A 19,271-nucleotide genomic window follows, 5' to 3' on the forward strand; every position below is an offset into this window, starting at 1 on the left:
TGTTCTTTCTACAATCCAAAGCAGGGTACATCTTACAACCCTAAAGTTTCTGATCCCACTTAAAGTAACTAAATGATGAAGCCTCATGCTTTTCAGTGTGTATGTATCTATAGGAATATCCTTAATGTATTTTGAGATATTTTTTGTTCATGATTTTTTTCTTTATTTCCCTTTTATAGTTTTCCCACTTTGTTGTGTTTCATTGCCTTCAGATATATCCTAACCCTGACATGCCTGTTTTCCTCTTCAGTGTTCCCTGCTTTTATGTAATTTTACATTGTGAGCTGAAAAAGCTCATTTAATACAGATGAGCAGTCACTCTAGAGGAGAAGCCTTTACTTAGGTAGTCCCCATCTGCTCAAGAGGAGACAGTATTTTCATGTTAGTATTGAATCCCAAAGTAATAAAATAATTATTTTTAAATAGGAGGTATGAGGTGTATATTTTTTAGAGCTTGTGAAGAGTATATATTGATTCTAAATTGACTCTCGGCCTTAATCCTCCTTTTAATTTCTTATCAACTTCCATGACAGTTTTTCATGGTGATGTGTATTGTGTATGTCCTGTTTGGTGTTCTGTGGCTGGCATGGTCTGCTTGCTATTGGAGAGACCTCCTAAGAATTCAGTTTTGGATCGGTGCTGTCATCTTCCTGGGAATGCTTGAGAAAGCTGTCTTCTATGCAGAATTTCAGAATATCCGATACAAAGGAGAATCTGGTATGTAACCAAAAAATGTATGGCAGTTTGTAAGTAATTGGCAGATGAGATGTGTGACAATTTTCCTAAGGTTAGCAGTCATTACGTAGGTTTAACTTTTCAATTATTTAATTATTAGAATAACTTAAGCAGGAACACTATGATTGTGACTTTTGTTTTTAATCTTACAACTTACTGGTTCAGTGATTTAAGAGTCGTTTTACTGAAATATATTCACGAAAGTTAAAACAGGAATGGCCATTTTGGGAAAGATTATACCATCATTGAATCTTAATTGCCGTTGATTTTGAAGAAAGCATGATTATATACGTCTGTGAAGGAAACTATTGCCATTGCTTGTAACACATTTTGTTTCAAAGATATTAAATTTGGTGGGGGGTGGAGGGCGGCGCATCTAAGAATTGGTGAAATACAGTAATACCAATAAGATAGAAGGGTGCTTATGGTGTAGTGAGGTGAACAAATAATGACAGAAATTATTTTGTATTGAAGTTTTTTGCAATAGCTTCAGTTCTCTCTAATCAGACCATTTAATTATTGATAATTATTGTTGCAAGATATACTAATTAGGTCTCTTTCCCTGGTCTTTGAAAAGGCTTGAAAGTAGTAGATGTGAAAATGAATTGAAAATGTGTGTGTTTTGTCTTTTTCTATGTATAGCTATATTTCAGTTTTTAAAAATGGGGAGACTATTCCGTAGATGCTATAAACTGGAAGTGGAGGGTGGGAAGGGAAGGTAAATTGATCTATTCACCTGGATAAATCATACCAGCTTGTATACTGGTAAAAATTGAAGGAGTATTCTTTTTTAGTAGGATTAATATCAGTGCTTACTCTGAAGAGTATTAGAGATCTACATTCTTGTTCGACAATTGTACCTTTTCTCAAACCTGGATTACAGCACCTTTTTCCCCTTTCTTATTTCTCATAGTCCAAGGCGCCTTGATCCTTGCAGAGCTGCTTTCGGCAGTTAAACGCTCACTGGCTCGAACCCTGGTCATCATAGTCAGTCTGGGGTATGGCATAGTCAAGTAAGTATTAACTAGCTAGAAAGCAAATTATAATGCTGATTATATTGAAACAGTATTGCAGATTCCCAGGGTAATAGTTCAGAAAGAGTTGATATAAGAAATAGTTCTGAAATTTTATAGATTTGTAAAAATTGGAGAAATGTTAGTGTTTCATTTCGGAGCTGAGAATTCGAGGAGCATCTGTAGGTAGGAAAACCTGCAATGTAGTGAATGTCATCGAAATACCAAACTTTGAGAGTAAATTTATAGTGACTTTACTCTTCCAAAATATTTTGCAAATCAGAGTTTCTATGGGAAGAGCGTTCTTGCTATAACAGTCTCAAAATAATTTTTTTATTCAAAAAAGGTTTATTGAGTTCCTTCTATATACTAGGCATTGTTCTAGGCCCTGGGGATACAGCAAATAAACAAAAGACTTGGAGTTTACACTTGGAGGGGCACAGACACAAATAAGTGAGTAAATATCTAATACGTCAGTGACAAGTACTCAGGCAGATAAAGTGCGCAGAGGGTATAGAGACTGCCAGGCAGAAGGTGGAGCTTGCAATTATAAATAGGGTGGTCAAGGAAGACACTTAGTGACAGAGGTCTTAGTGGCAAAGATCTCAAGTTGGTGAGGGAACTGTGTGGACATCGAGGGAAAGAGGTGTTAAGATATGTTTAGATTCTGTATATATTTTGAGGGTAGAGCCAATGGACTTTGCTGATGGATCAGATGTGTGATGTGAGAGAAGAGGAATCAAGGATGATGCCAACTATTTTGTTGTGAGCAAATGGATGGAGGCAATGGATATTTACTGAGTTCAGGAAGACCTTAGGTGGGATCAGTTTGCAGTAGGGGCAAGGTTAGGAGTTCCGTTAGATATCCAAATGAGGGAAGTAAGGGTTAGGGCAGAGATACAAATTTCAGAGTCATTAGGATGTAGATGTTATTTAATGCCGTGAGACTGGATGTGATCACCAAGGGAGTGAATGTATATAGAGAAGAGGTCAAAGGACTGAGCCCTTGAATATTTTCTATTACCTAGAAGTCAGTGAGATGAAGTAGAATTAGAGTAGAGGAAACTGAGGAGTGACCAGTGCCATGGGAGGAAATTTGAAGACTCTTCAAATTGATTAATTGTGCCAAAGGATATTGAGGATTGACCACTGGATTTGACTATATGTAGGATGTTAGTGATCTTAACAAGAATGGTTTTGGTGAAGTCTTAGGACTTGGAGTGAACTTGACTGGAGTGAGTTCAAGGAAGAAAAGAACAGGAATTGGAGCTAGCCAGGTATAGACAGTTATTTCAAGAAGTGTTGTTTTAAGTGGGATTAAAGATATGGGAGATTTTTACTTTTAAAATTTATTCATATAAATGAGTTTTGCTTTAAATGGGACTAGGGGAATAGGGGCTTACATTTTTAGAATGTATTCATTTAACAAATGCCTCCTATATGCCGAGAAGTATTCTAGGTTTCTAAAATATACCAGTGCGGAGAAAAATCTCAGCCCATATGGGGCTTTTCTAGTATTTAATAAAAAAAATATAAGAAAAATTATTGCTAAAGTCTTAGGTCGACAGGATTTAAGGTACTGGTTCTCAAACTATAGTGCACTAATGATTCTCCTGGGGATATTGTTAAAATGCAGATTTTGAATACCTCAGGATCTAAGACTTTTCCTACTTCAAATGGAAGCTGCTCAAAAGATTTTTCACATATTGTTGGATTTTGAGCTTAGTAATGTACTGTTTATCTGATGACCTTCAACAGGGTATTGGATTATATTAATAAATTGTTATTAAGTTTTAGATTTGATAATGATACTGTGATTGTGTTTTTTAAAAAGTTCTTACTGTTTAAAAACATACTGAAACATGTACAAATAAAAGATAACGATGTTTAGGATTTGCTTCAAGATAACATGGGAGGATGGCAAGTGGATGGGGTGTGCATGGGGCAGGATTGGCCATAGGTTGATGGCTGTTAGGACTGGATGTTGGGTATATAGGGGTTCATTATACTATTGAATATGTTTCAGAAATCTCTGTAATACATTTTTTTTAAATCCAGTAACCAGGGATCTGATCTAGAGTTCTAGTATTCAGTATCTTGTTTTAAGACCATATGTTCGTCTGAGTTTTTTTCTCTCAGGTGAATTCACCAAGTATGTCTGGCTTATCTCTGTTAAGTGGTTGGCCTGTATTAATCAACATGAACTTGTCTTGGGGTTTGTTGTATTTGTACTCAACTATCTTTTTGCTTCCTCTTTAGGCCTCGCCTTGGAGTCACTCTTCATAAGGTTGTGGTAGCAGGAGCCCTTTATCTTTTGTTCTCTGGCATGGAAGGGGTCCTCAGAGTTACTGGGGTCAGTACTGTTTAATCTGAGTATTTGTAGTCAGTTCAGACATAGTGTTTTTGAGAAGGTGAATTGGAAATGTCTGTGAACTACTTCATTATTTGCTCTATGTCACTTTTGGGCTCTGATTTTCAAAATGTATATATAATTCATTTTTCTTTTTCTTTTTTTTAAAGTTTTATTTATTTTAAGTGTTTTTCCAGGACACATCAGCTCCAAGTCAAGTAGTTGTTTCAATCTAGTTGTGGAGGGCGCAGCTCACAGTGGCCCATGTGGGGATTGAACTGGCAACCTTATTGTTAAGAGCACTTCGCTCTAACCAACGGAGCTAACCGCTGCCCCCTCATTTTTCTTTTTAATCTTTTAGAGCTTTATAAATTAATTTGTGACCCAGAATGAATGCTTTCCCACCTGTCACCAAATTGATACTTATTTAGTTCCTCCTCCTGGGCAGTGTGCTCCATTCTTATATAAGTGGTAAACATTGTAATCACACATTTGCTGGTTAATCTAATTTTTGTTTTAAAGTGACAGTGCTATTTGCTTAAACAGCACTTGATTTTCAAAGGCTTTCTTAAAATGCAATTAATTAAATTTCACATAATTCTTGAGAATTGCATAATTATGCTCTTTTGGGGGAAGGAACCCAAAACAATGAAATAAAAGTGATAAAGAAATTTATGTCAGAGCTGGATTAATGTGAAAAACTTGGCCTCCTTAGGTCATTCTCTTATTTATTTTCTTATTTAAAAATCACTCTGCAATAACCTGTTAGAGTCAAGATGGTAAATGGTATCAGCTCAACTTTCCTCTGAATTAAACTGGGTTTAGTAAGTTTTGCAATAAATTTCCTCTTACGTAGACTACTTTATGGATGCAAATTAGGTATTCAAATCACACTATCCTGTGTCTATAATTTCCTTAGACTTTTAGTAACTTTAACCCTCTGTCAATTCGTTTTCTTCTGCTGTAGTATTTTGTTTATCCCTTGGCTTTGGTAGTAAACCTGGCCCTGTCAGCAATTGATGCCTGTATTATTTTATGGATATCCTTTCAATAGTGTTCTGATGATTGGGTAATGATAATATAAATAGAATCTTTTATATATATAAACTTGTGAAAATAAGCAGCATAGTTTTGTGGACAGTTGCTTGCCTTACATCTTATTTCAAGGTGAGCTCTTTGTAAAATTACATTGTAATTCTGAAAATCAATTATTGTTAGTATGTTAATGATGCAGTAATTTTAAAATGAGTAGGGTATTTTTGAATTTGTAGCCAATATCAAAATTATAGCATGGGATGCAGGCTTATACCGCCATAACTTTTTTGGTGTGGTCACTTCTTAACGTGGATTTTAGCACACTAGAAACTCTGTAGTGATTAGCAGCATGTGTCATTGTATTGAGATTGTAATTGACAGTTTGTATGAAATGCTTACAGCTGTATATTCGACATGATGGTTTGTCAGAAGGGAAGAATGATGTAGGTGCTGAGTGTAACTCCTTTTTATTTTCTTTCACTTCAAATGCAAAATCATTTCAGATTATATAAATGCAAAATCATGTGCTGGTTTCTTTTCTGTGCCTCTCTAGACATCTCTTTTTCATCACCTCTTTTTCTTTATCTGCAGGCCCAGACTGATCTTGCTTCCTTGGCCTTTATCCCCTTGGCTTTCCTAGACACTGCCCTGTGCTGGTGGATATCCTTCTCATTGGCTTGTTTGATGGCGGTCCATTTTCTCCCCTTGGAGATGGGTTTCCATTGGTCTTTCTGCAAAGGGTTTTTACCAGTTTTATTGATTACTCCTTAGCCTGGGGAATAGGGTATTTTCAGTCTAACAACCTAAGGGCTCAGGTAAGCAGTTCTTTTTGTTTTTAATTTTAAAAATTGCATCAGAACTTAGTGACTGTGAACTGAGCAAAAAGATAAACGCTCCAGTGTTTTTAATTTGTTTTTAATTTTTAAAATTTTTTAATGAGCATTTTTACCTCGATTTTGGACCTTTTTTTGTGCACCCCATTTAGTGTTAGACTCACTAGCTGCTCTGCTCCTGCTCTTTCTGTCAACCTCTAGGAATTATTAAATGCTTTGAAAATGATGCAAAGATTTTGATTCTTAAGATGTGGTTTCTGGAACGACGTAAGATTGTTTGACTCTTAAAATTCTACGTAGGTTTAGCATATTTTAACCCTCGCAGGGTAAATGTTTTGTACTATCATTCAAAAGCTTGGAATTGTCTGAAAACTTGCACTCTTTGAAATAAATATTGATTCATTTATAGGCAAAGTCATCTAGCAGATAACAAACAAGTTTCTATTTGAGTAATTTTCTTCTTTTGCTTCTTAAAATCAAACATTTGTTTATTAGGGACTTGGCCTGTTAAATGAAGGATTCAAGTTTTTGGACTTATCTTTTTGAGGGTTTTAAAAATTTGTTTTGGTTTTTGTGTATTTGGTCCTATGTGTAATTATGCAATGTTATTGTCTTCGTAGACTGTGACTGTTATAAACAACTGAACGTAAACAAAATTGTAATTTTGTGAATTTGAGTGGATTGTCATGTATCAGAAATGTTTGAAATTGAAGTATCTTGGGTCCAAATGACCAAAGCTTTTCTAGGTCAATGTCTTTCAACTGTGCTTTGTAATCCTTTATGAATATTGGGAAGAGTAGTAGACAGGGAGGTGGGACTGGACCATATGATAAGATAATCCGATGATTAGGTAACAGCTGTAAGTCTCTGTAAAAGGGCAGAGCAAGTCCCATCTCAGTTATTTTCATATCTGCTGATTCTGAAAGTTGGACATGAGAGCAGATACCATCTTTAGTAGTCATTACTTCCACTCCTGTCTTTCTGTGGCAACTTCTACTTTGGAATAATGTTCTGAAAATGGAGAGTTGCTGCTTTTAGAGCCTAACTGTCTGGGATTCTCAGCCAATTGTAACTGTATGGTCCTTTTAATTCAGGATTGATAAGGCAGCTGAAGACAGGTTCCTTAACATGGCACAAAGGGACCAAGTAAGTGTAGGACTCTGGGAGGTTGTAGGTAATGAGTGTATTTATGACCCTAGACTGGATTAGCTGGGACGTAGAGAACAGAGCTACTACCTTAAAGGAAAAGAGAAAATGATGCTAACTTCTTTTTCCTTGTCTGTTACTCATTTTCATTTCATTTTCTTCGATTTGTCTTTCTTTTTCATCTTTGTTTCTCTAGGAAGTTTCTTCCTGTCTTTCTCTTTTTTATATTTTTCATTTTTTCTTTTCTTTCTTTCTTCTTTTTTTTTTTTTTTGCATTCTTATTTTATCCTGGTTTTGTCTTCTCTTCAGTGTCTCATTAAAAATGAAGACTTATTAATCATGGTGAGGCTGGGGGTGTTTGTGAGACTGAGAATAAGAGAGGTAACTGTAAGGCTTCTAGGATCCATAGCTCTATCAGTATCACCCTGAGCCTCAAAGAAATTTGAGGATTAATTTATTAGCTCGTTTATTTGAATGTTGATTTCCTTGACCTGCAAACACATATTTATTAGCTTGACTCAAACAATGAAGCTATTAAAACTTCGGAGGAACATTGTAAAACTCTCTTTGTACCGACATTTCACCAACACACTTATCTTGGCAGTGGCAGGTAAGTTCAGAACTTTCTTCCTGCTGTTTAAATGCCATCCTTTTAGAACAGAGATTCTTAACCTGAGAGGCCGTAAGTGGGTGCTCCAAAATTACACAGAAAGGTTTGTACATTTTATTTGGGGAATGGGTCTTTAGCTTTTGTCTAATTCTCAAAGGGGTCTGTGGTTCAAAAAAGATTGAAAGCCACTTATTTATTTTAAGCGTAATAGCTGAAAATCAATCGTATATAATTTCAGTTCTTAGTGTATCCCTCTCCTGTCTCCATTCTTTTTCTTGAGGCAAGTTAGCTTGAATGCCATATATAGCATCTAGATTACTTTTAGAAGGCAATGTTATTAGGCTTATTAGGCTTTATTAAATGCCTATAGAATTTTAGATGAGGGCACATTGCTATTATATTGCTTTTGCATATGTCACTAAACAGGCATAAAATACAGACATTAGTTAGACCATAGCTAAAGCAAGCTGATTTGCCTACCTTTTAGCCCTTATACCAGGAATGAAAGGTCTGGCCTATGATTGGAACCAATAGCTGTTTGTCTTGCAGTCATTGTATGAACCTTTTTTTCCATCTGACCAGCCAAAGAAAAATTAGCATTACTGTAGGAAGGATAAAGGAAGGGGAAAAAATCATATTATTGATAATGCTGGAAAAAGGCACATTTCCAATACCTTCTTTTCCAATTCTGAGGGTTACTGAAGTAGCCAGATGATAACACTATTCTTTAAGTACAAAAAGGGTTGACAAGAGTACATATTGTGGGCCTTGCTTATAGTAGTTAAGTAAATTTGTACTGAATAAATTTATTAAAATAACTGATAGAAAATGATTGTGATGTGTTAGGAGTTAAGGATGTGTGGGAATTGGAGAATGTTACTGAGGATATAAACCAACATTCATGCTCTGACCAGGTTTTTTATTTCCTCTTAGCATCCATTGTGTTTATCATATGGACAACCATGAAGTTCAGGATAGTGACTTGTCAGTCGGTGAGTAATAAACACATGCATTTATGAGTAATGCACTGTTTTATACACAGATGATGATGTTGACGACGGTGGTAAAGTTCATACCTTATAAGGAATTAGGGCTGAGACTCCACTCTGAAGGTTAGACTGCTTCCCTCCTAATATTTGATACTACTATGTTTCTTGGTATGGTAGGATTTTTTGTTTTGTTTTATTTTGTTAGGGGAGGGGTGATCTGACCATATATATATATATATATATATATATATATATATGTATATGTATATGTATATGTATACATATATATATACACATACACACATATATACACACATATATATGTGTATGTATATATATGTATATGTATATCAGTACGAGGAGAGAATTTTATAAGTGATAACCATAATATGTCATAACCCAATCTTACCTTAACTAAAAATTCTCAAATCCAGAGTCCTGAACATTAAGTATGTGTAAATAATGCTAATCTGAGTAGAAGCCATGTCCTTAAGACATGAGCACAAAGACTGTGGCCAGTAACATTTCTCTGGAGATGTCTAAGGCTTTACTTTAGTAAAAATAAATAGAAATCAAAATTAGAAAAAATAATAATCTAATGTTACTTTCTCTTACCTTGTATAAAAATCCTTCCCCAAAGATTCTCAGAGCTATAAAGAAGCGCTGACAAGTAAGTGCTCTAGTCAGTCGGTGCCTTTTCTTTAACAATAGTAAACACTACAAGGGAAGGAACTACGTTCCTGCACTGTGTATCCCAGCACTTAGCACGATGCCTAGAACATAGCAAGCTCTTAGTAAATATAAATTGAATGAATAAATAAGTGATTCTTGTTCTATGCCAAGGGCTTGTGAACAAAAGATCAAGGTAATGTATTAATATGAAAGTGTTGTACTTTTCCCCTTTTTGATAGGATTGGCGGGAGCTGTGGGTGGACGATGCCATCTGGAGGTTGCTGTTTTCCATGATCCTCTTTGTCATCATGGTTCTCTGGCGACCATCTGCAAACAACCAGAGGTTCTTGGACATTTTTTATTTTACCCTGCTAACCTTTGAATGGCCATGTCATCAGTTAGGCGTGGTTCAGTGGGTGACAGTGTCAGGGCTGCGTCACATAGTGGAAGGAACTCTCACTGGGTCTGGTCTGGAATCAGGAGAATTGGGTTCCCGTTTCAGCCCTTCTGTTAATTTGCATTCTGATTTTTGGCATGCTGCCTCTTTCACCTCTCTGGGCCTTGGTTTCCTCTTCATGTAATGAGGATGAATTAATTGAATTAATTGATATGAGGTCCCTTTCAATTCTAACATCTGATAATATAAGTATTTGTATGGGAAAATAAGGTAGGTGCATAGATTGTGACACTTGTAATGAGAATCACACCTGTCTGGTGTCCAGAAAGGAAGAACAATTTGTGTAGTCAGTAGCCCAGTCCACTTCGTAACAATAGAGAGTAAAATGAAAACTTATGTGACTGACTTTGGAATTAACAATCTACATGTGAATTTGCTTTGTCAAACTATAGGCAAATCCCAACTGTTTAGGGAATGGCTACCTTTATTTTGTGACTGTCCCTACTTTTGTTTCCCCCTTTTTTCCTTTCTCCCCCTTATGTGTTTAGACAGTTAGGAGCTTATATTATGCAACCACACCACCAAAGAGGTAAAAAGATGAGATGGTATAACTAACTAGCTATTAATAATTTTGTGATCAGACTTACTATAAAAGATTTATAAAGAAAATAAATGACATCCTTTTACCCCCATGAAAATAGCCTAATCTTTTCATACTATATACTGTGTTTCCCTGAAAATAAGACGTAGCTGGACAGTCAGCTCTAATGCATCTTTTGGAGGAAAAATTAATATCAGAACCAGAATTATATTACATTATATTACATCATATCATATACCCAGTCTCATAGTAAAACAAGACCGAGCCTTATATTAATTTTTTCTCCAAAAGACGCATTAAAGCTGATTGTCCGGCTAGGTCTTATTTTTGGGGAAACATTGTATTTCCAGTTGGGGTGTTTCAGCATCCCAAGACCACCATATGTTTAGGACTCATGGTACTCAGAATATAGTTGTACTTAGAGCAAAGATTTACTATAGTGATCTGATGAGATCAGCAAGGGAAAAGACACAGATGTAGTCTAGAAAAATCCGTATTTTCTTGCCCTTTTCTAAAGAAGTATAATATATCAAGTGTGTTCTTTTTCCCAGCAAGAAAAAATCAGGTTTTTATTGGTGGCTGATCACATAAGCACCACCCAAATAATATGTACCAAAATTCCAGATTCCTAGAAAGAAAGCAAATTTTATTATAGATTGTATTGTGCAGACAATCTAATCACAGCGATCCACCCTTATCAGTTAGGGAACAGGTCAAGTGCCATGTTCCCAGACACCAGCCATGGGGAATTCTTGTAAGGAGGTCCTTCTAAAGGTCTACTGTGTTACCTGTTCTGCACAGAGGACATGAAAAATAGGAGTAAGCTACTATGATGTATTACATACACTTCTACATCTATTCTTATACACTCTAATACTCCCTTGCCCCATTTTTTCCCATCGTACTTTATAACTATTAATTATAACCAAGCTTGTTGATTATCTTTGAACTTTTTAATGGTGGTTTTGGTCATAGAAAAACTCAAAAAAATTAGTTAAATTTGTCATTTTTCTTTCCTTCGTGGATTGTATATTTTGTGTCTTGTTTAAGAAATCCTTTTCTAGCTTTTAAAGAGTTTTTTTGTTTTTTGTGTTTTTTTTTTTTTTATTGTGAAAGGGAGATTTAAAAACATGCTAGAATGAAAATACTAGGCAACAGTAAATGGGGAGCAAGTTCGAAGCTAAAGCGTTCTAGGAATTACCTATCAGGCAGCTGCTTTGCTGAGTCTCTTGGAAGTTGTGAAGGAAGGGTGTCTGAGATGTACCAGATTAGGCCTCATCTTCTCAGTTTCCTAGATGGAAATTGAGATTTTAAATTATGAGAATTTACTTACTTCTGTGCGATACCTATGTTTGTAAATGAACATTTATTGAATGCTTACTACGTGTCAGATATTATTCTAAGAACTTTTTGAAGTGGCTTATTTACTTTTGACAGAACACCTCTGTGAGTAATGTTCTGTTATCCCCATTTACAGATGGGAAAACTAGGGCACAGAGAACTTGTCTAAAGGCACAGGGAGTATGTGGCTGAGCCTGCACTCATAAATATGATACTGTCCTCCTTCTCCCTTGCTAATATAGGCAATTGAGAGCTTTTTGAAGGGGAAGAATTATTTTATTATTCACTAAACAGATATTTTGGATGGCCATAAATGGCAATTTCAATAATTATTCCTGTAAAAATCCAGATAGTGGAGCAACTTTTTTAGTTTTCTAATTTTTCCCGGTCTGTTCTACCTTTGTTCTGTCAGGTTTGCCTTTTCACCATTGTCTGAGGAAGAGGAGGATGACGAACAGAAGGAACCTATGTTGAAAGAAAGCTTTGGTAGTGATAAAACTCACCTTTTATTTGTTCTTTAAATATTGTTTGCTGGCTTTTGGAAATAGAGTAAAGCAAGTACAGTTGATCCTGAACAACATGGGATTAGGGGCACTGACCTCCCATGCAGTTGAAAATCTGTGTACAACTTTTGACTTCCTCCAAAACCTAAATACTAATAGCCTACTGTTGACTGGAAGGAAGCCTTACGAAAACAGTTGATTAAGATGTATTTTGTGTATTATATGTATTATATGCTGTATTACAATTAAGCTATAGAAAAGACAGTATTATTTTAAAAATCATGAAGGAGAGAAAATATATTTACTGTGTTTATTGAAAAAAATCCACATATAAGTGGACATGCACAGTTCAAACACTTGTTCCAGGGTCAACTGTATAACATTTTGAATATCAAAATCAAGATACTTCGATATAAATACATTGTTTATTATTTTATAACTGTCCTTCCTCAGTTTGGTATGTGGTAAAGTTAGGGAGAAGCAAAAATAAAGGTATGAATCTTAAGATGACACTATAGTAAATTCAGTAAATGCACATTGAATGTCCATTTTGCTTACTAGAAATGAACTAAAAATTTGGCTTTGATCTTCCCAGCATAAATACAAAGATGGAGAAACAACTGTTGTATAATTCAATGTCAGTAAGCTTAAAATAAATCTGTAAATCCATTTTTGCAATCATTGCTGGTCTATTGACATAGTTAACCAATCTCTTTTTTTTCCTTCTTCAGAAGGAATGAAAATGAGAAGTACTAAACAAGAACCAAATGGAAATACTAAAGTAAACAAAGCAGTAAGTATGACTTCTTTTCTTTCCTGTTTGCTCTGTCTTCCTGCTTAGCAGTAATGTACAGGCCTTAATGATTTTCTTTTCCTATGCTATAATTAAGCCTACTTTTATGAATCCTTTAATATATATTGCATTTACATTTTAAAAACAGACAGCAAGTGATTCTGTTTAGGACCTATCAATCTTTAACTGATGGTTTGGCACTATGTCATTAAAAGATACCAGACTAGTCTGATGGTTCTGTTTAATGATTTTCGTCAGTGAAGTCATAGCCTCATTGATAACCTAAGGTCTTTTTGGTAGTAAAGATCGAGATTTTTTTAGTCAGCAGATTTTTTTTTTTTTTTAGAATTGTGGATTCATTCTACATTTTAATTATTTGATTTTTCTGTTAGCAGTCCCATTTATTATGTGACTATACTATTTCAGAGTGACAAAAGATTAAATTTAAAATTTTTGAGACCTTTAAATTTTTGCTTGAAATATTATTTTATTCATTTTAGTAACAATTGGTACTTGTGTGTTTCTAGCAGGAAGATGATTTGAAGTGGGTAGAAGAGAATGTTCCTTCTTCTGTGACAGATGTGTAAGTCTGAATCATTACAAAAATCTTATTTCAAAGTTAGTATTACCTTTATTATTTTAATGAATGAGCTGAAGAATATACTAAGAGAATAGAATGCTTGTAAACTTTAGAAATGTAAGATTAAATTACTTAAAAGAATAATTAAAAGTGTTAAAAAGATGTTAAACAATGAAAGATTAGGAATGATATACAAAGAAAAGTAATCAAGATTATTCGATGACATTTCTGCTTAGAAAAATTTAGCTATAGATCTTCAAAATCAATAGGATAATTCTTTTGGAATTTTTGAGTTCCTTTCTATGGCTGTCATTTTATTAAACATTGGTCCTATTACAATGCAGAACATGTTTTGTTTTTTCTATACAATTCCAGGAACTTTGCTTCTTTCTTTTGTATTTGCTTTCCCCCTCCACCTGAAAGAGCCATTAATGAGATGCAAATCTTAGATAATTATACAAAAAAGCTTTAAATTGAAATCATTATTCCACTGTCCTTTATGAACCACTTACGGCTTTATTTTATATTATTCAATTTGGTGTTTTTCTCTCTGTAGAGCACTTCCAGCCCTTCTGGATTCAGATGAGGTTAGTAATCAAATCATGTGCATAAACTGTGGGTCTGATGACTTAATAGGGAGTCTATAAGTCCTCTCTTCAGGGAGATTTTATTTATTTGATTCAGTAAGAGTATCACTGAAAAAGGATGAGAATAGACATTTATTAGAACTCAGATATTCACGAATGTTTTCTTTACATGTCCCCCTTTTCCAAAGTTATGTGGTCAGATTTGAGAATGTCTTTGTTTAAATTAGATAGTAAATACCATACTGTCCTGCTTTCTGATTTCTTCGTCTTAAGATATTCAGATTTAACCTTTATCTAATCTAAGCAAAAATAATGAAGAAAAGTATTGAGAAAGGAGTATAGTAGACCAAAGCAAGATATTTAAGTTACTACCATTCAATGTTACTAATGTCACTATCCTCTTCAGATATTAAGGATTAAAGTTAGTACCGCTAATTTTTATGTTGATTTTTAATTCTTTAATATGCCTCTACACAGTTCATCTGGAAAGCTTCACAATAAAGTCTTGGGAACTAGTTCTGGATAGGTTCTGAATATAAGGTTATTCTAGAGTCTCTTATTTCAGAAAGCGTTTGGAACGCCTCACAAAATGTGGTAAAAAGCACATAAAATGACCATCCTAATGATTCTCAAGTGCAAAGTGTTAACTATATGTACATTGTTATGTAACAGATCTCTAGAACTTTTTCATCAATGTAATTTTAATCAGTATATAACATTTCACTATATAATATCCACTATATGGATATATATCATACTGTGTTTACACAATCCCATATTTTTGGACACTTAAGTCTTTCTAATATTTTGTTGAAATTCTGAGTGTTACCATAGAAATGCTTGTGGCTAACTCTTTGCCCACATACTTGACTATTTCTTCAAGTTAAATTTCTGAATCAAATACACATTTTCATCAAAGTTTAATCTTAAGTAAACATTTGTTTAATTATCTTAATTGTCTCTAAAACATACAATTCATTTTGATTTGTGGTTTGATGTCTGAAAGCCTAGAGATTTTGATTCAGTTGAATTTTGTGTGGGGCCTGGATATCCCTCTTTTAAAATTTTCTTGGATGGTTAGGAATCATTGGTCTAAATATTTAATGAACTTAAACAAGTACTTGTGGAAAATGTATGTGTGCATGATCTATGTAGAAGGTATTTGGAATGTAGACCATTTAAAATTAAGGTACTTAGAATAAACCTTTTTTTTTCCCCTAGGAACGAATGATCACACACTTTGAAAGGTCCAAAATGGAGTAAAGAATGGGAGGCTGTGCAGTTGAAGATGGCTACTGTCTGGGAAGAGATCAGCTTCTGTGTCAGTCTTCTACACTGCTCCATGGGATTAAAGGAGGAAATGACATCTGATCTGTTCTTTGATCTTTGTGCATGGGAGCTGGCGAGAGGTGTCAGAACAAGGAGAACATGTTACTGAAAACAAGTTCATGGGATGAGAAAAATCTACAAGTTTCTTAATTTACAACATTGATGCCCTTTTCCCTCCCACACCCTGACATGGACGTTTATGCAACTTCTGTGTGTTGTTCCTGAACCTTCTATAATGTTTAAATTGTTTAATCTGTCAAACTAAAAAGTTTAACATCTTCTAAAGAACTGCGGCATCAACACTATAATATGTAACCTCCAGGAGCAACTGCCTGTGATTTTTATTTATTTAGGGAGTTACATAGGTGATTGGGGAAATTGCTAATGTTCTTTCCATTTCCTGGGAAGCCAAGGTTACATCTTGCAGAGATAGTTTTGAGGGGAAAAAAAAAAAGAAAAAAGAGTCTTTCTGACTTAAAGAGCCATGGTTCTAGCAATGATTAAAAGAAAGAAAAAAAAAAGGGAGAGAAAGAAACTGTTACAATGTAATTCAGATCATTTAAAAAAGCAAAATCAAGTGCAATTTTGTTTACAAATGGTGTATATTAAAGATTTTTCTATTTCAGATGTACTTGAGAGAGAAATATTAGCTTAACTCTTTTGACATCTGCTATTGTGACAGATCCCATTGCTGGCAATGTGGTGCACACTCCAGAACTTGTAACTACTGTTTTGTAAGCCTCCAAGGCAGCATTGAGTCCTAGGCAGTGCTTTGTTTGCCTTCATGCCATTCACTGGGTGTTGCACTAGGTGCACAGAGGCACTCTAAGTGCTGGTGAGTGAGCGCCCTGCTAAGAACTATAATTCTTCAGAAGCAGGAGCTAATACAAAGGAAACAGGTCCTTCTGGCTTAAACAGTTTTTTTGCATGACGTAGTGTGGAGGCCCTGGACTGCTGCTCATTCTGTAGGATTGACTGTTCTTGTATCTGGTGTTGGTTTAGAGACTGTTTATAAGAGACATCACAAGGTGATGGGATTCATTTGAAGCACTATATTTCTGTTTTAATGGTTTTGTCCACTTTTCCCTTCCCAAGAGTTTTGTTCTACATAGAAAGTTCATGCCATTTTTTAATATAAAAATTTTAACAAAATTAATGTGTTTCTCTTTTTTTTTTTCAAACTTTCTTTAAAGACCCTTCTTTCTCCCATGGGAGATTTTCCTTCTATGGTTTTTATTCTGTATCATCTGTTGAAACCAATGGCCCACATGACTGCAATCTTCATTAACTCATACTAATGTGAAAGTGTTTACATTGATGTAACATTTTTCTTTAGCTGTTTGCTGTCGTGATTTTAAAAAAAAAAATCACCTAAGGAACCTTATTAGGAATTAACTATATTCTCAGATTAACCTTTTGCTAAAGGCTGATATAACTGTTGTATGCTTGTGTTCTTCTATACTAAAACTTAGCAAATGAATGATCTTCATAATGCTGCAGGATAGCTGGTTAAATAGTTTTTGAGGCTGGTTAGATGTTGGCTTGGGACTAGGAGAAAAAAAACCTGTGTTAAGCAGGAGTATGTAGGACAAATTCTGTAGCCTGGGACCTGATAATTCTTTCTGTTATTTCTTAATGTTACTATGAATGTATATACTGTACCATTTTTTTCTGAATAGGTTCAGAAGGCATTTATAGTATTACATTTATTTTAGTCTTGGTCCTTGGGCCTGGAACTACCAGGTATTAGACCTTCTTCCAGCATAGCAACTAATTCTAAAATTTCAAGGTGTTCAGTTTCTATGGTAAAAATCAAACAGCACAAGATTTGTTTAGCAATTTCTGTGGTTTTTACTTCTTGAAAATATTTGATTTAAAGATGGGACAATATTTCTCATTTACAGATGAAGAAACAGACATTGTATAAAAATAGTAACCAGGGCCAGTTTTTTTACTTCATATCATAAATTCACCTCTTTTTTCTTTTATATTTTTGCTTTAAACCAAAATGCTTACTTTTATGACATACCTGTTTGTTTGTTTTTGATGCTTTTTTTGGGGGCTGGGGAGGGCGGAATTGCCAGATACAAATCATCCTTGCTTGTGGTTCTCTAAAGTTCATGGACTCACCTGGGGGACTTATTAAAACAGACTGCTGGACACCTCCCATCCTGCCCCTACCCCCTGCAGTTTCTGATTCAGTAGGCCTAGAAAGAGGCCTGAGACTTTCTCTGTATTTCTAACAAGTTCCCAGGATGATGCTGATGCTGCTGGTCTAGGGACCCCCTTTTGAGAACCACTGGCCTGGAACCTTTAAAATGCAAGGGTAAAGCTGGGATGATAATGGTAGTACTAAAACTACCACTTCTTGAGTGCTCAGTGTGTCAGGCATTGCTAAGCTCTCACAACGCTAGCTAAGTAGACAACACTGCCACTTTGCAGACGAGGAAATTTAAAAGTCCTCTGAAGATTAAATTGTTTAAACGTCACAGCGAATTTCCTAAATGGCAGATCTCCATCACAGGTCTGACGCCAAAGCCTGAATTCTTTCACCACGCCACACTGCCTAAAACAGTTCTAAGATAAAGATATTTTCCTCTCCGTGTTAATCCAATGGCTGCTCGGACTCCCCTACGGAGAGACTCGGAGTCTAGGGTGAAATGGAGACCCCAAGCATTGGTGCATTCCTTGAAGGTGCGTGGGGAGCAGTGGCGGAAGGGGCGGGACTTCGGCGGCGGAAGGGGTGGGCTTAGACAGCAGGAAGTTCGGCGTTGATGGCTCTGTTGTTGAAGGGCCTGTAGTTGGGGTCCTTGGCCGGATTCTGGGCGGCCGTCTTCTTAGCCTGGTTCTGGCCACGAGCCCGGCCGGGTACACTCAGGGTGAGACTGTCGAGGCGACGCTGCTCGTCGCCATGCATGACGCCTTCGAGCCGGTGCCGATCTTAGAAAAGCTACCTCTGCAGATCGACTGTCTGGCTGCCTGGGGTGAGCCGAAAGACCAAGGGGCTGAGGCGGGGGAAGGGGACGGCGTTTGGCTGGATGGGCTTCTGTTGGACGCTGTCGAAGAGTGCCCTGAGATGAAGGAGTGCAAAGCATTGTAGACAGCGAGGGCGGTGGGGCCGTTTTGGCGCTACCTCGGGACCCAGGCATTTTAGGGACGTTCCACCTGCCCTTGTTCTTGGTGCAGAGTTGGAAGTTGAGTTTTCCTTCTTAATTGTACTTAGCTTTGGCTCATTTCGATTTCCAAGAAGTCTTTAGTGTGGAGGCACAAGCAGTGGAAAGTATACAGCTTATCAGGGACTTGAACTTACCCAGATGATTGTGTTGCACTGATTTTGGGGGGAGTGGGTGATGGGGGGGGGTTGAACTAGTTGATGCCATATGCCTTTTACCCCCTTAGTGATGAATCATTAATCGTTCACTTCTCGTTATTGTAGGTAACTCACGTTGTTACTCTAAACTCTTAAGCTAGCCCAGTGGTGGATTGCCTTATATTCAAAGTGCCCAGCTTACCTAAGTGTAGGTCAGGAGCGTCACTCCAGGCTGTCATGAAATCGAACCCATAAAAACTTGCATAATCCTCTCGGGAGTGGCCAGTGCAGAAAGCAGGGTCAGGCCCCTTTTATTTCTAGTACACTCCAGAATACAAAAGGGTTCAGGGGTCTAAACTTTGACTCTTAACTATGAACATTATGCTCCTATCGATGAGTAATTGTGCCTAACAGCCACCAAAGACCACACAAATAATTTCAGTATTT

The 19,271-nt window shown here is 36.0% G+C and overlaps 2 protein-coding genes across 6 annotated transcripts in view; both read left to right on the forward strand.

The window, feature by feature from the left end:
• Positions 1–16,666, forward strand: part of TMEM87A (transmembrane protein 87A) — a 35,664-nt gene extending 18,998 nt beyond the window's left edge. The window contains exons 9-20 of one of the 4 annotated variants that reach the window (XM_033109710.1): positions 534–717; positions 1,649–1,748; positions 4,008–4,101; positions 5,066–5,137; positions 7,614–7,722; positions 8,656–8,714; positions 9,623–9,726; positions 12,135–12,208; positions 12,957–13,018; positions 13,549–13,601; positions 14,155–14,185; positions 15,407–16,666. In XM_033109710.1, the coding sequence (XP_032965601.1) occupies positions 534–717; positions 1,649–1,748; positions 4,008–4,101; positions 5,066–5,137; positions 7,614–7,722; positions 8,656–8,714; positions 9,623–9,726; positions 12,135–12,208; positions 12,957–13,018; positions 13,549–13,601; positions 14,155–14,185; positions 15,407–15,448 (984 nt within the window). In that variant the 3' untranslated portion in view covers positions 15,449–16,666. Of the gene's footprint in view, positions 1–533; positions 718–1,648; positions 1,749–4,007; positions 4,102–5,065; positions 5,138–5,724; positions 5,794–7,613; positions 7,723–8,655; positions 8,715–9,622; positions 9,727–12,134; positions 12,209–12,956; positions 13,019–13,545; positions 13,602–14,154; positions 14,186–15,406 lie in introns of all 4 variants that reach the window. The other 3 variants (XM_033109711.1, XM_033109708.1, XM_033109709.1) reach the window with 3 other exon arrangements.
• A 1,597-nt stretch (positions 16,667–18,263) lies between these two features.
• The window catches only part of VPS39 (VPS39 subunit of HOPS complex), a 42,624-nt gene continuing 41,616 nt past the window's right edge, over positions 18,264–19,271 (forward strand). For both annotated transcript variants that reach the window (XM_033108286.1, XM_033108287.1), the window contains exon 1: positions 18,264–18,498. In XM_033108286.1, the coding sequence (XP_032964177.1) occupies positions 18,426–18,498 (73 nt within the window). In that variant the 5' untranslated portion in view covers positions 18,264–18,425. The remainder of the gene's footprint in view (positions 18,499–19,271) is intronic.

Source organism: Rhinolophus ferrumequinum, chromosome 6 (genome assembly GCF_004115265.2).
Source record: "Rhinolophus ferrumequinum isolate MPI-CBG mRhiFer1 chromosome 6, mRhiFer1_v1.p, whole genome shotgun sequence".
Classification (NCBI taxonomy): Eukaryota; Metazoa; Chordata; class Mammalia; order Chiroptera; family Rhinolophidae; genus Rhinolophus; species Rhinolophus ferrumequinum.